Below are 14,217 nucleotides of genomic sequence, written 5' to 3'. Positions count from 1 at the left end.
AAACACTTTAGTAGTTGATTTTGACAGCTTAACTGCCACACATCACTTCGAAACACACCCTGCACTCAAATAAAATAAGAGAAGAGAAGACAGATCTTTAAGATTCATTGTCTTTAATTTATTAAATTAAGCAATAGAATATTAAAGAAATACTAAGAAAAAATAAGGTGTGGTTGTATGAGCAACCATGCATGTTAAAGCATTAATAAATGCTTCTAAAGTATCTTTATAAACAATAGAAGATACCAGGAGAGTGGCAAAAGGGGTTAAGGAAAATGATATGACTTGATTAAGATAAGAAAAAAAATAATACTCAAGAAAAAGGTTGAATCACAATTAAAAGCTTGTACTGATCCAGCAAAAGTGGAGAGATCCCGCATGAAAAGTGGTTTTAGTCGGTCAATCTTAGTGGATCAATATAAAGATCATCGATTAGTTTAATCGCAAGAACGTGTCTCTTGCACATAATAATAAGTTTGATACAAAAATTTAGTTTTAATAATTAATTACTCTTAAAGTCATATTAAAGAAAGGATTTCAAAAAAAAAAAAAAAAGATATTTCACCCCATTGATTACGTAAATAAATTTCATAATAGGAGTAATTTTAGAATACATCTTTGTACCATGTCAGTAATACAATAAGTAAATAATATCATGATATGTGTGTATTTATTTTATACATTATCATGTAAGTGGTGGTTGTATTAAACTCAATTACATATATAATATATGTATTAATTAATTATAATACAACAGATATATTATAGAATTTCTCTCATTATAGATATTTACATTAGTTTACAAGCAATGCAATGGACTATTATTGAGATCTTATTGTAGTATGAGTGTCAATTTTTGTATTGACGAATATAGGGGAAAAATCAGCGCGTTGGGATATCTAGAAAGGACGGTGGCAGAGCCAATAAAATTTTCGAAAATGTGTTTTGTCTTGCTCGGCAATAAATTATACATTTGTCTTTATTAGATTAATTATTTCATTAATTTTAGAATTTAATCTATTAAATTCTTTCAAAAAAAATTAAAATCATATTTTCACTTTTGACAATTTTGACAATTTGCTGCCTTTCTCTTAAAAGCTAAAAAGTCTTGATTTTTAGCTAAAATTTTGATACACCATAGTAGCATACAGACGCCCAAGAAGCCTATAATACAAAGCCAATTGTAAATGTATCAAGTAAAAATATCGATATATAAATATTACTGTAAATAACACGGTTGTTTATATTTAATTTTCTTTTTGCAAGTCCTTTTTAGAAATAGAAAGCATTCGCTGGGTTAATTATGGAATCTCAAATCTCTCTCGACGTTGGGAGTTTCTTTTATATATTGAGATCGATTCGAGGTTGTTTGTATTTTATGTTAGAAAAGTAATTTTGTCGTCGTGAATTCGATTTTCTACCTACGCCACTAAGAAGGGATACATCGTCACCCAACACGCATGATCTTGAAGCTAGAAATGATGAATTTTTTTAATTTGTCACCTAATTAGCTTAATCTAGGGACGCCCAACAACCTTGAAGGCAGACGATGTTTTAATATGGTTTATGTCCGGTTTTCAAGGGTCGATTAGTCAAATAATCAATTACTTAAGAGAAAGGGAATGTGTTGTCCAAACGACGACGTGAGAAGGCATGAGATGATCAAGTGCTGACTAATACGTGACACGCTCCTCACACAATCATCTTGTGCCCTCTTAATGCCACAATCGGCCACTAACCTCAAGCCCGTATCCATTATTATGTTTCATTTTCGGTCAATTCTTACATTGATGACCTTGATTATGACAATAATTTAATCCCCTCTCGTTTCTTCAAATTCATAATTTCTTTGAAGGACTAAGTCGTTTCTCTCTTCCCTTTTATTAGGAAACTTCAATCAAAGAAGTCTGCATGTGCATTTGCGCAAAATGTGGATGTTGTAAGTATGTTTTTTCCTCTATTTTTAAAATCTCTCTCTCTCTCTCTCACATATATTTTAAAATTGATAATTTTTTTTAATAACTAGAATTCACATATGATTTAAACTTCTATTAAGTAAAAGGGAAATAATCCTCTAAATCTTTTAAGAATATCGAAAAATGCAAGCACACATCATGAATTTATGATAATACCTTAGAGCCACTTTAAGATTTAATTTTTTATCAACTAATTATTTTTTTTTTGTTAAACTTATGGTAATTATTTATACTTTCAATATTCTTAAGGTGGTTGTGAGACAAATCTTTCTAATTAAAATACACATAAATAATTTTAGATTAAAAAATAAATATATAATAAAATAATTAATATAATTATACACTATCATTAAAATATCCATCAATTAATATTAGCTGCTTCGTAATTTCACCTTCCCCGCCTTTTAATTTTTCCCATTTCTTTTGCACAATTTCCGCAACCTAAACAAGTGGTCTTTTCACACGCGCTTGTCTCTGTCTCTCACACACACAAAACGACGTAGTAATCACGCTTTTTCCTGCTTTATCGGTTTATCCAAAACTCTCTCCTCACGTGCCCCCACCCACCTTCGCTCTCACTTTAGTACTTGGACCGCCCTTTGCTTACATCAGCATCCCCGTGGCAGCACCTCTCCACGTGGCACCAAGTCAACTATATAAATATTACAAATTGTCATCACTTTCGCAAGCAAATTAAAATTCAAAAATTCAAAAAAATAAAAAAAAAATAAATTCATTTTACAACCAAACCAAACCAAACCAAACAAACACCTCAGCTTCTCTCCCCTCTGCTCTTCGTATCCGAACAAAAACAGAACGGAAAGAAACTTTTTGCACATAACGACAAAATAAAAAAATGACGACGTTGTTGCCGGAACTGCAGCGGAGAGACGCCGTCGTCACAGAATCTGTCGAAACGACGTCGCCGTCGTCTTCGAAGAGCTCGGACCTAGACGAAGAAGAAGACGACGACTCGCCGATTTTGATCTTTTGTTTCTTCCACAAAGCGGTGCGCAATGAGCTCGACGCGCTTCACCAATTGGCCATGAACTTCGCCACTGGTCACCGCGTCGAAATTCTGTCGTTGTCCGAACGGTACCGTTTCTTGCACTCCGTTTACAAGCATCACTCCAATGCTGAAGATGAGGTAAGATTTTTTGAAAAGATTTAAAATCACTGTGGCTGTATAAATGTTGTAAGATTCTAGTTTGTTTAGTGTAATATATTTTTTGGATATTAATTTTAAATTAGTATGTGAGCTGCTTTCTCATTGCATTTAATTTCTTTTTTCTAACCTGTAAGTTTAAAATCATATTTTTAAAATTCCTGAATTTTAAAATATTTAGCTTTGTTATTATATTTTACATTCTTGTTGATACATGCATGTTGCAAAAAAATTGTACTTTGAAAGCTGATAGTGTGTGGCATTTAATTGTGTTTTCATATGTTCTTTCAAAATTTCAGTTTTAGTTAAATTGAATGATAGAACTAATTCTATATTTTTAAATGGATAATTCCAAAAGAAAAATGAAAATTCAGCTATTACTTTTCCACTGCTTTTACTTCATTTTCTTTATAAACACTGTTGTCTGTCAATTTTCATTTGGGACTTATTTTATGTTCTCCCTTCATAATCTTGTATTTCCTAAATTCATTTTTATTACATTTCCCACCAAAAGAAGAATAAGAAGGAAACACAAATTTAAGGAGACCAAAGTTTAATGTTTTTATTTTATATTGAAGTGATGTAGTATATCAATACATTTATTTTATTTGAAAATTCCTCTATGTAGTTTTCTTGAAAATGCAGTGATTTATTGTGAATAGCACTGCAAATTTTCCTAATACGATGGTTCCAAACTATGCGGAAAAGTGGGTGGCGAGGGGCATGTTTGTAGTTTTGTTTTTTGTCAAACAAAGGGCATATTCTCTTGCTTGACTTAGGTCATACCAAATTTTTTGATAGCTAATAATACTCCTATAGGATGGTCACTTTTGGAATTTAGTGGTGCAAACTTCTGTTTCTGCATGATATTTTACATTACCTGAAGGTACATATATGTGCCATTAGTTAACGCATTCCTACTGTTTCACATGCCACCTTTCTTCACTAGGTATATTGGTTTTCTACCTTTTCAAGTTAATAAATATCGATAGACAATTAATGACTACGTTATATGCATAATGTAATGCTTGCAATCAGCTGTTGAGCATAAATGCATTTTGTGTACTATTTTTCCAATTGAAACCGTATTTATAAAAATGAAGACTTTTAGTAACTGCTGCTTCTTGTGCTTCTCGAAGTGAATTTAGGAAAGTTCTCTTGAGCTCTTGTTAATGGTAACAATATGGAGCATATGTGCTATATTTCTATCGCTTTTACCCTGTTATCAAGAAGGGATCTTATAGTCAATTGACTTAAATTCTCTTTCCTAATCTGCTGTATCCACCTTTTGGGGTAAAAGAAAACTAATAAATTAGAATTTATGAGTGAATGATTTTTCTAAAAAATGCAGGTCATCTTTCCAGCTCTTGATATACGTGTAAAGAATGTGGCAAGAAAATACTCCCTTGAACATGAGGGTGAAAGCAATCTTTTTGATCATCTTTTTCAGCTGCTAAATTCTTATACGCAAAATGATGAAAGTTTCCCAAAGGAGTTAGCATCTTGTTCTAGAGCCCTTCAGACATCAATTAACCAGCACATGTCAAAGGAAGAACAGCAGGTACAGCTCCTTCTGGTGACGTTTGCATTGTCTTCTAGGTATTTACTATTTTTTTTTATTAAACTCTTCTTACCATTATAAAGAAGTGCTGCAACAACAAAGAGCATAGAAAATTCACAAATTTTAGTGGGAGGTAAAATATTTCTACAGAAATGTGCTGGGGTTAGATCCTAATCAATAGAAAGGTTGTTTATTTCTTAAATTCTCAAAAAATAATAAACACTATAACTAGTATATCTGTCATTTTTTATTTGGTATTTATGTTGTCATATATATCCCTACTAGAGTTGTTATCTTGTTATCTTATTTAGTTCGTATGGCATGGGCTGAGTGGTCCAGTAATTCGAGTCGACTTTTGTTGTACTCTTGGCTTTCAAATACATACTATCTTGCAGATACACATTTTTTTCCTTTCCTTTTTTTTTCCCCTTGCACTCTCTGTCTTAGTGCAGTATTTTGGTTATTTGTCATTGGAATTCTCAAGCTTGTATGGGTGACCCTCAATCAACAATTCTATCATTTTGGGCTCCATCTCACTTGTTTTAGAAAGGCAATGCTATTTTCCTGCTAATAATGGAAATAAATATATTAAAAAAAGGAATTAATTTTTCCTTCTCCTCCTTGTTCTTTTTCTTCTTCTCTATCCTCTCTATATCTCTCTCTCGCACTCTTTTTATTTTTTTCAAAAAAAAATTCTCCATATGAGAAATTGGATCTTTTATGGGAATATTTGATGTCCCTGGAATCTGTGTTAGTTGACTGGTTACAATTGGTATGTGTAATACTTATGTGAACATTAAACTTTATTTAATTAATGCAAGACGCCACCTAAAATGATCTGGGAGATTCATTGCTATCGTAGCAGTTATGGTCGAAATCCATCTTCATGTAACTTGTTATTTGAAAATGAAAGTAAAACAAGTTACCAAATAATTTAATTATTTACCCTTTCCTTTTTGTTTTGCTGTATTATTATAACAAAAAAAGAAAAATTATGTTATTATTAATTAGTTTATATAGTAATTGATTGAAGGAGTGATTCTTGTCATATTTTGATAAAATTAATTTATATGTTTTAGCATGTTTTTTCCAAAGTGTTCGAAGCGCTATTTATTTTGATTATTTGCATTAAAGCAGAAATTAATAAATTTGATCTTCTTTGTTCATGTCAGGTCTTTCCCTTACTTACACAGCACTTTTCGCTAGAAGAACAAGCATCTCTTGTGTGGCAGTTTTTCTGTAGCATTCCTGTAAATATGATGGCAGAATTCCTTCCGTGGCTTTCGTCCTCTATTTCAACTAATGAATATCAAGATATGCGGAAGTGCTTGAGCAAGATAGTCCCAGAAGAAAAGCTTCTACAGCAGGCAAGATTTGAGTTCGTTCAGAGGATTAAGCTTTTTCTGAATATCTTTTGGTGGCTGCATTTAGCTGATTATATTACTTTGTTTGTTGAAGGTTGTATTCACCTGGATGAAAAGAAGAAATGATGCTGACAAAACAGGAAGCTGTGTGGATGATTCTCGGGTCCAATGTCCTTTAGATTCTATTGCCAACAGATTGATTCAACAAATGGATAGAATAAACTGTGCATGTGATTCACCAAAGTCTGGAAAAAGGAAATATTTAGAACCAATTAATGAAGTTTCCAGCATCCATGGGACATATCCTATCGATGAAATACTGCTTTGGCATAATGCTATAAGACAAGAGTTGAACGAGATAGCTGAGGAGTCTAGGAAGATACAACTTTCTGGTGATTTCACAAATTTGTTGGCCTTCAATGAACGGTTGCAATTCATTGCTGAAGTTCTCATCTTTCATTGGTAACCCTTTATTTTTATGTTATACAGTTATGGAACATTTTCTTGTTCATATGATTACTCAGTGAGGTTGAGTGACCATAATTTTCAATCTTTGTGTTTATATTTTTCCAAGGGTGTTATTTTTTTTAATTCCTTTTTTTGAAAGATTAATAATCAGTATACAGTAGTTGATATTTCTTCTCTGTTCTTCATCTGGAGCATTTGCCCTTGTTGGTTGCAGTATTGCTGAAGTCAACGTCATATTCCCTGCTGTAGATGGAGCATCCTCTTTTTCTCAGAAGCATGCCGAAGAAGAAAGCCAATTTAATGACTTCAGGCTTTTGATTGAAAGTATTCAAAATGAAGGAGCAATTTCTACATCCGCTGAATTTTATGCAAAGTTGTGCTCCCATGCGGATCAAATAATGGAAACAATTGAGAGGCACTTCCACAAAGTGGAAGTTCAGGTTAGCTTTCTTTGTTCGTATAGGAAATTTTTATCGATTATTATTTGCTGCTGTGAGTTTGCCCTGCAAGTTTCTATGATGCTGAATTAATGCTATAAAGTTTAATGAATCCTTTTGGGGCAACCGGTAGTGTGATAGGAAATTACTCAGATCCTATATTAAAATTTCCTATCAGATTTCATACTAATGTAATGAAATATATAGGGCCTGCTCTCTCCAATATTTAATTGGTATCGTACTATAATAAATCTCAGGCACCAATATCCTTCTTCCTTGCTTGTATAGGTTCTCCCACTTGCCCGAAATCACTTTAGCTTCAAGAGACAGCGGGAAATTTTGTACCAAAGCTTGTGTGAAATGCCATTAAAATTGATTGAGCGTGTCTTGCCATGGCTTATGGGATCATTGACTGAAAATGAAGCTAGAAGTGTCCTAAAAAACATGCAATCTGCTGGTAATATATTCATCCCCTATATTGTAACATGATAGAAGGTAAATTATATCCGAGAAAATTACCATTATGTATACGACTCTAATTTTGAATACCTATTTGATTCAGCTCCAGCAACAGATGCTGCTCTCATCATACTTTTCTCTGGCTGGGGATGCAAGGGCCGCAACCAGAGCCTCTGTTTGTCTCCAAATGCAGTTGGTTGCTGTCCTGTGAAAAGGTTAACGGATATTGAAGAAAAGTTTTCTTGTTCATGCTGTACACGCGTTGCGACATTATGTACTAATGCAGGTCTAATATCTATTCATGGAGACGAAATAACAAGGCCATTAAAAAAAAACATCTCCCTGTCTTGCAAAAATGGCAATACCCTTCTCCCCTTAGAATCTGTAACTTCGCATGTAGGATCCTGTAGCGATCAATCTTGTTGTGTCCCGGGTTTAGGGGTAAACAGTAATAACCTGGGTTTGAGTTCTCATTCTACAGCTAAGTCTCTCCGGTCCTTGTCTTTCAGCTCCTCTGCTCCATCTCTGAATTCGAGTCTGTTTATGTGGGAAACAGATAATAGCTCTTATGATGTTGTATCGGCAGAACGACCAATTGATACAATATTCAAATTTCATAAAGCCATAAGCAAAGACTTGGAGTATCTGGACATGGAATCTGCAAAACTGAGTGATTGTGATGAGACATTCCTTCGACAGTTTATTGGAAGATTCCGTCTTCTATGGGGCTTATACAGAGCTCACAGTAATGCTGAGGATGAAATTGTTTTTCCAGCACTGGAGTCCAAAGAGGCACTTCACAATGTGAGTCACTCATACACATTGGACCATAAGCAGGAGGAAAAACTATTTGAAGATATTTCATGTGTTCTTTCTGAAGTTTCACAACTTCATGAAAGCTTGCCGAATGCCGATTCAGAGAAGGAAGATAAATTTTCAGCGGACTATGGTAGTGATAATAGAAGAAAGTATAATGAGCTAGCTACTAAGCTTCAAGGGATGTGTAAATCCATAAAAGTCACCTTAGATCAGCATATCCTTGGGGAGGAACTTGAGCTGTGGCCATTGTTTGGTAGGCATTTTTCTGTGGAGGAGCAAGACAAAATAGTCGGCCGCATAATTGGAAGCACAGGTGCTGAGGTGCTCCAATCCATGCTACCATGGGTAACTTCTGCACTTACTCAAGATGAGCAGAGCAAACTGATAGACACATGGAAGCATGCAACCAAAAACACAATGTTCAATGAGTGGCTTGACGAATGCTGGAAAGGACCTCATGAATCATCTTTTCTGACTGAAACACCTGATGCTAACATTTCTCATAAAGGTATCTGCTTAGCAAGTTTCCTATTGATTCGAATAGCTGCAGTTTTCTGAATAGATTGTGAACTTACTAAAATTTATTATTAATCTTATATTCCCTGTAGATATTGAGTGCATATTGTGTTGGGTCAAATGGTTTAAATCGTTTCAACTTTTGGTTTCTAGATAGTGATCTCCATGAAAGCTTGGACCAAAGTGATTTGATGTTTAAGCCTGGATGGAAAGATATCTTCCGTATGAATCAAAATGAGCTTGAAGCTGAGATCAGAAAGGTTTATCGGGACCCAACTCTTGATCCAAGGAGAAAAGCATATCTAGCTCAAAATCTAATGACAAGGTTGAGTTCAGTGACTATTATTCGCTTTTTATGTCTCAATTCAACTGTGTATTTTGTGTTGTGATTTCTTGTTTCTTTTTTATTTTCTTTGTGTTCATAACTTTTATCTACGAGTCCAGAATAATCAATCACTATATGGTTTATTTTAGTCGCTGGATAGCAACTCAGCAGAAATTACCACAAGCTACAGCTGGTGAAAGTTCTAAAGGTGAAGAAGGGCTGGACTGCTATGCATCATATCGAGATCCAGAGAAACAAGTGTTTGGGTGTGAGCACTACAAAAGAAACTGTAAAATTCGTGCTGCTTGCTGTGGCAAGTTGTTTACCTGTAGGTTTTGCCATGATAAAGCGAGTGATCACTCAATGGATAGGTAATAATAATCTATGCTCTTTCTTACATTAAAAGTGAGGTTTCACTGTCTGACTTTTGGTTTAGCATTGCAGAAAAGCAACGTCGGAAATGATGTGCATGCGTTGCCTTAAGATTCAGGCTATTGGGCCAAACTGCACGACACCTTCATGCAATGGGCTATCTATGGCGAAGTACTATTGCAACATATGCAAATTTTTTGATGATGAAAGGTACATGAGTTCCAACAGAAAGTTCATCATTCAAATTCCTTGTTCCTAGGTTATGAATGATCAAAGCACACAGAGTAAGGGCAGTTGATATGTGATATTACTTAAACTAAAATTTGTTGTTATGACTGTTAAGAACTATTTATAATTATTATAAATATTGTTAGTGTGAACTAACTTATGGCTATATAATGAGGTTAATAAAGATAATTTGCTGTTTTGTATATTAAAAAATGTGTTATTCTTATGATAATAAGTTTGATCTCATACAATTATCCTTTTCAATAAATTGATTCTGTATTTTTTTATGTTTAAATACAGATCCTTTTCTTGTTCAATAAATGTATGGTCTATGATTTATTTTGCAAATTTTGCTAGATTGCTTTCAATATGAAGAAAATGAATGAGTATTAGTATTTATTAACTTCTTCATGAATTTTAATATTTATAAATTGAGATTGAGGTCGGTTAACTGGGTTAAATTCTATAAAATATTCAGTGTGTAAACATGGAGAATTCCGAATTAATGGTGTGTTTTAGTTTCTTTGAAATTCTTATTTAAAAAAAAAAAAGGATTTTTAGAGGAACTAAAGTTTTGGTGAGTTGTGAAGCTTGCAGAATTTTAAGAAATAAACTTGGTAGTCAATATGATATGGTCTGTTCATATTGCGCTCAGCATATGTGCCGAATCTTCCTTGCATTTTTGTAGAATAATTTTAACAACAGTTGATTTTAATAGCAACTACTCCTGTTCTGTCTTTAAAAAATTACAAAACAACATTGTAAGCTTCATAGTTTGCATTTGTGAATTGTTTTTAGAGTCTAGCCCTGTTTATCCTCATCTTCGAAATGGAAAATAATGTGCTGACTCAGTTGCAAATTCCGTTTTTGTGTTTCAGGACAGTGTATCATTGTCCATTTTGTAATTTATGCCGGGTCGGTGGAGGTCTCGGCGTTGATTTTTTCCATTGTATGACTTGCAATTGTTGCTTGGGATTGAAGTTACTGAATCACAAGTGCTTGGAAAAATGTCTAGAAACAAACTGCCCTATATGTTGTGATTTCTTATTCACATCAAGTGAAACAGTCAGAGCTTTACCCTGTGGCCATTACATGCATTTGGCTTGCTTTCAGGTCTCTATTTTACTGATAATTGCAATTTCAATTCATTTTCTTTCATGTAATTTTTCTTCTTAAAAGGCATCTCTACTACAGTAGTTTATCTGATTACATTATGATTTGTTAGGCATACACTTGTAGTCACTACACCTGTCCGATTTGCAGCAAATCTTTAGGAGATATGGCAGTAAGAAAACTTTTTCTCATATTTCTTATTTTTGAGGCATACTGTGTAAATGTAATTCAAGCATGACAAAATATATTTCTTTATTGTTTCCAAATCAACTCAGATTTACTTCGGCATGATTGATGCACTGCTGGCTGTGGAAGAACTTCCAGAGGAATATAGAAATCAAGTTCAGGTGCATTTTCCTTCCATCTTCCTGCCTCTCACTCTCTGCTTCAATATTGAAATGCTGTTTCATTTGGTTATTTACTATAACAACTTTATCTCAAGTTGATATGTTTGCATTTCATTTTTTCTTTAGCCAGTATATTTTATGTTTAATCTTGTGGATAAGAAATTTATAAGTAAAAAATTCCGTATCCTTTTACAGCCACTGTCCCACTGCTGTCACCATAGTTTCTTTACAACTGTGATAAATCTAGCACCAAAAGTTCCCCTTCCCCCCACCACAAATTCCCCCCCCTGCACTAATTGATATTGGTAGAAACACAGCGGCTGATCAAACCTCTTCCATTTTCTTTATGCATTGGTCATAACATTTACATGAAAATTATAATTATACCACATCTGGTAGAAGCAATCCACTGCCCAGGCTATTCCCTTTCTAAGTACTCTAATTTCTGCATTGCATTCCAGGATATACTTTGCAATGATTGCGAGCAGAAGGGTGCCGCACGCTTCCATTGGTTATATCATAAATGTGGATTCTGTGGATCCTACAACACCCGGTTAATCAAGAATGACACAACAGTTTCCAACTCTTCTACATCACACAAATGAGAGTTTTGTCTATAAATATGTATACAAATTTAGCTTGTACATACTAGTAGAGTCAATGCTGTCCTGTGCAGAATAGTTCATACAGAAAGTCCCTATGGGCATACAGTTTCGGTTGAGTTCACCACCCAGAGAGTACAGAGACAAATTGAAAACACAGAGCAGCCAAGGCAAAAATGTATAGAATTTCTGGATCTCATCAGCCGAAATCTTAAGCAAAATACAAGTTTATACAAGATTTTGACCCCAGCATCAATCAATTTTTTCAAATGGTCTCAATGCATTAAGTGCAATGTGGCGTGGTCCATATGCGTCCATGCGTAGTAGTTTCCGTCTTCCTCTTTTTCCTTGCTGCCGAATAAAAAAGATTGCATAATTTGCATAAGCTTGTCTGTTGCATCAGTCGCATATAATGTAAGAGCATGGCATCCTCTAGGTGCTGGGTGTGGCCTCGCTACTTTCAGAAGATAGAATTAACTCGAGTCCCTTTTTGATAAATGCAATTAATCATGGTTACATTTCCATTACATCTTTGTGATAACACCAATATGAGCTTCCAAAATGGAATATATCCATTTAGAGTTGGTGGAATGGACCACCATACCAATAGACAAAAACCAATAATGCTTGCTTCATCAACATTGTAGATGTAGCTGTTCAATTTCTAGTAGTAGCCTACTATTATTGACAGTCCCCACATCTTTACAGTTGTGGTTCATATTGCCATCACGAATTAGGTATCTCTACAACTCCAATCTTGTCGGTCGTAAACTCACTGCCATTTCACTAGAGTTAAAGAGCATATCTTGTGCAATGACATTTTAGCATCTATTATCACAACAGAACCAAAAGAATTTCAGAAATAGTTTTGGGGTAAATTTTGGAATCCAATGTTGATAGGGCTTGTAGGGTCATACAACACAATTATTGCTAGAAAAATTACATCGCAATCTACTGCTCCAAAGCAAAATATGTAAAGGCTATGTTATTGCAAAGGATGGTCACAGAAAATATTAATGCAATATGATTTATGTTTAATTTTCAATGTGATTTCTATTGAAAAAGGGGAAAAAGAAAATATTTACATGAGAAAAGAAACTGATCTCACGAGCAAATCCCATGAATGAAAATGCCTTACTGTTCAAGCAAAGTGAAATTGTACTGCATGCCTGCATTTGTAATAATAGTGTCCAAATTTTTAAACTGAATAAAAGCCAGGCATCATATTAGCCAGGGATAAGCCCTATAATTTCGACATCGCCAGATAATGATAAAATCAATAAAATTCAACTATTTAAAGTTGTTCAAAGTGTAAGGCACGATACCCATAAAATAACCTAATCACAACCATTAGTTAGATTAGATTCTAAAGAAAATTGTACTCATGACTGAAGTACATTTTTATTTGAATTAATTTTATTTTCACATATGTATTTAGGAGATTATTATCTTATATAATCATGTAAGATACATGATTCTTTTACAGTTGTTTAATAAAAATTCAATGGTTGTAGAAATATAAAATAATAAAATCATATTATTTCCACAACCGTTAGATGATTTTCATTCAACGGCTGTAGAAGAATCGTGTATCTCACATGATCTAAAGCCATGTATTTGAAAACCAATGGGTATTTAGTCTTGTACGAAAATAACTTATGGGCGCATGGCAGATGTCGAACGGATGCTTGAATTCAACAATGATACTGACCCCAATTTTGTATTTGATACACCAGACAGCCAATGAGGGGATAGGGGTGGGGTTAGGGTAGGGTTAGGTTTGGGGTACCCTAAGAAAAAGGACATAAGATCAGATTTAGATTAGATTAGGTGGGGGCTTAAAAGCTAATGGAAACAAAAAGACTTGAGAAAAGCACAGTAAAGGGATTTCAATATAGATTTGCTTTTCAATCCCACACAGTCCCTCTCCGATTATTAACATTGCCTAACCTCACAATAAGAGACAAAAGTTTACCTCTAAATCGAAGACAAATCTCGTAACGATGGACAACAAATTCAAAAGTTTATGTACTTCGTGTATGTCTATTAGCAAAATAAAGACACCCGAAGGGTGCTTTTGAAGAAACCGAAGTCTAAATGATAGTCATCATCCATCTAACCAAGAGAAATAAATCAAAAAGACACTCAGTGGAAGGGGACAAAGCCATGAATGAAGGGTAACCTGTCCTTATGTCCCCCAAGCTAGTGACATTTTCATATGCATTGAGACTGCCACATACCCTCTTCCATCTCTTATCTTTTCCACAATCATAACAAAAAATATAGCCTCCCCATTATTAAAATCCCAAGTCCTTTTCTTTGGCTCCAAAGAATAGACCATAAGGTAAGGGCTTGAATCCACTAATTAAACACAAGATATTGATTGATTGAGATAAAGATGTAAAATTCCAAACACAAGATATTGACTTTGCTACCATTTTATTAATTATTTAACAAAAATGAAA

General features: G+C 34.1%; 1 protein-coding gene across 3 annotated transcripts; it reads left to right on the top strand.

The window, feature by feature from the left end:
- Positions 1-2,660: 2,660 nt before the first annotated feature.
- Positions 2,661-12,008, top strand: LOC102610804 (zinc finger protein BRUTUS). 3 transcript variants are annotated; one of them, XM_006485752.4, is made up of 14 exons: positions 2,662-3,123; positions 4,493-4,702; positions 5,875-6,069; positions 6,161-6,528; positions 6,749-6,974; positions 7,260-7,428; positions 7,534-8,757; positions 8,919-9,090; positions 9,240-9,461; positions 9,535-9,672; positions 10,569-10,803; positions 10,916-10,975; positions 11,079-11,150; positions 11,612-12,008. In XM_006485752.4, the coding sequence occupies exons 1-14, from the start codon at positions 2,833-2,835 to the stop codon at positions 11,753-11,755; spliced, it is 3,726 nt and encodes a 1,241-aa protein (XP_006485815.2). In that variant the 5' UTR covers positions 2,662-2,832; the 3' UTR covers positions 11,756-12,008. The 3 variants fall into 3 exon arrangements, 2 of the variants coding, with proteins under 2 accessions (XP_006485815.2, XP_006485817.2); XM_006485754.4 differs by lacking the exon at positions 2,662-3,123 and having other exon boundaries at positions 4,608-4,740; XR_003066404.2 differs by lacking the exons at positions 10,916-10,975; positions 11,079-11,150; positions 11,612-12,008 and having other exon boundaries at positions 2,661-3,123; positions 9,527-9,672; positions 10,569-10,717.
- Positions 12,009-14,217: the final 2,209 nt, after the last annotated feature.

Source organism: Citrus sinensis, chromosome 3, assembly GCF_022201045.2.
Source record: "Citrus sinensis cultivar Valencia sweet orange chromosome 3, DVS_A1.0, whole genome shotgun sequence".
Lineage (NCBI taxonomy): Eukaryota > Viridiplantae > Streptophyta > Magnoliopsida > Sapindales > Rutaceae > Citrus > Citrus sinensis.
This window is presented reverse-complemented; position numbering and strand designations above follow the sequence as displayed.

Coding starts and splice junctions, on each gene's coding strand:
- LOC102610804 (XM_006485752.4), top strand. CDS start 2,833: ATGACGACGTTGTTGCCGGAACTGCAGCGGAGAGACGCCGTCGTCACA. Junction 3,124..4,492: donor ACTCCAATGCTGAAGATGAG/GTAAGATTTTTT, acceptor TAAAAAATGCAG/GTCATCTTTCCAGCTCTTGA. Junction 8,758..8,918: donor TGCTAACATTTCTCATAAAG/GTATCTGCTTAG, acceptor TTTGGTTTCTAG/ATAGTGATCTCCATGAAAGC.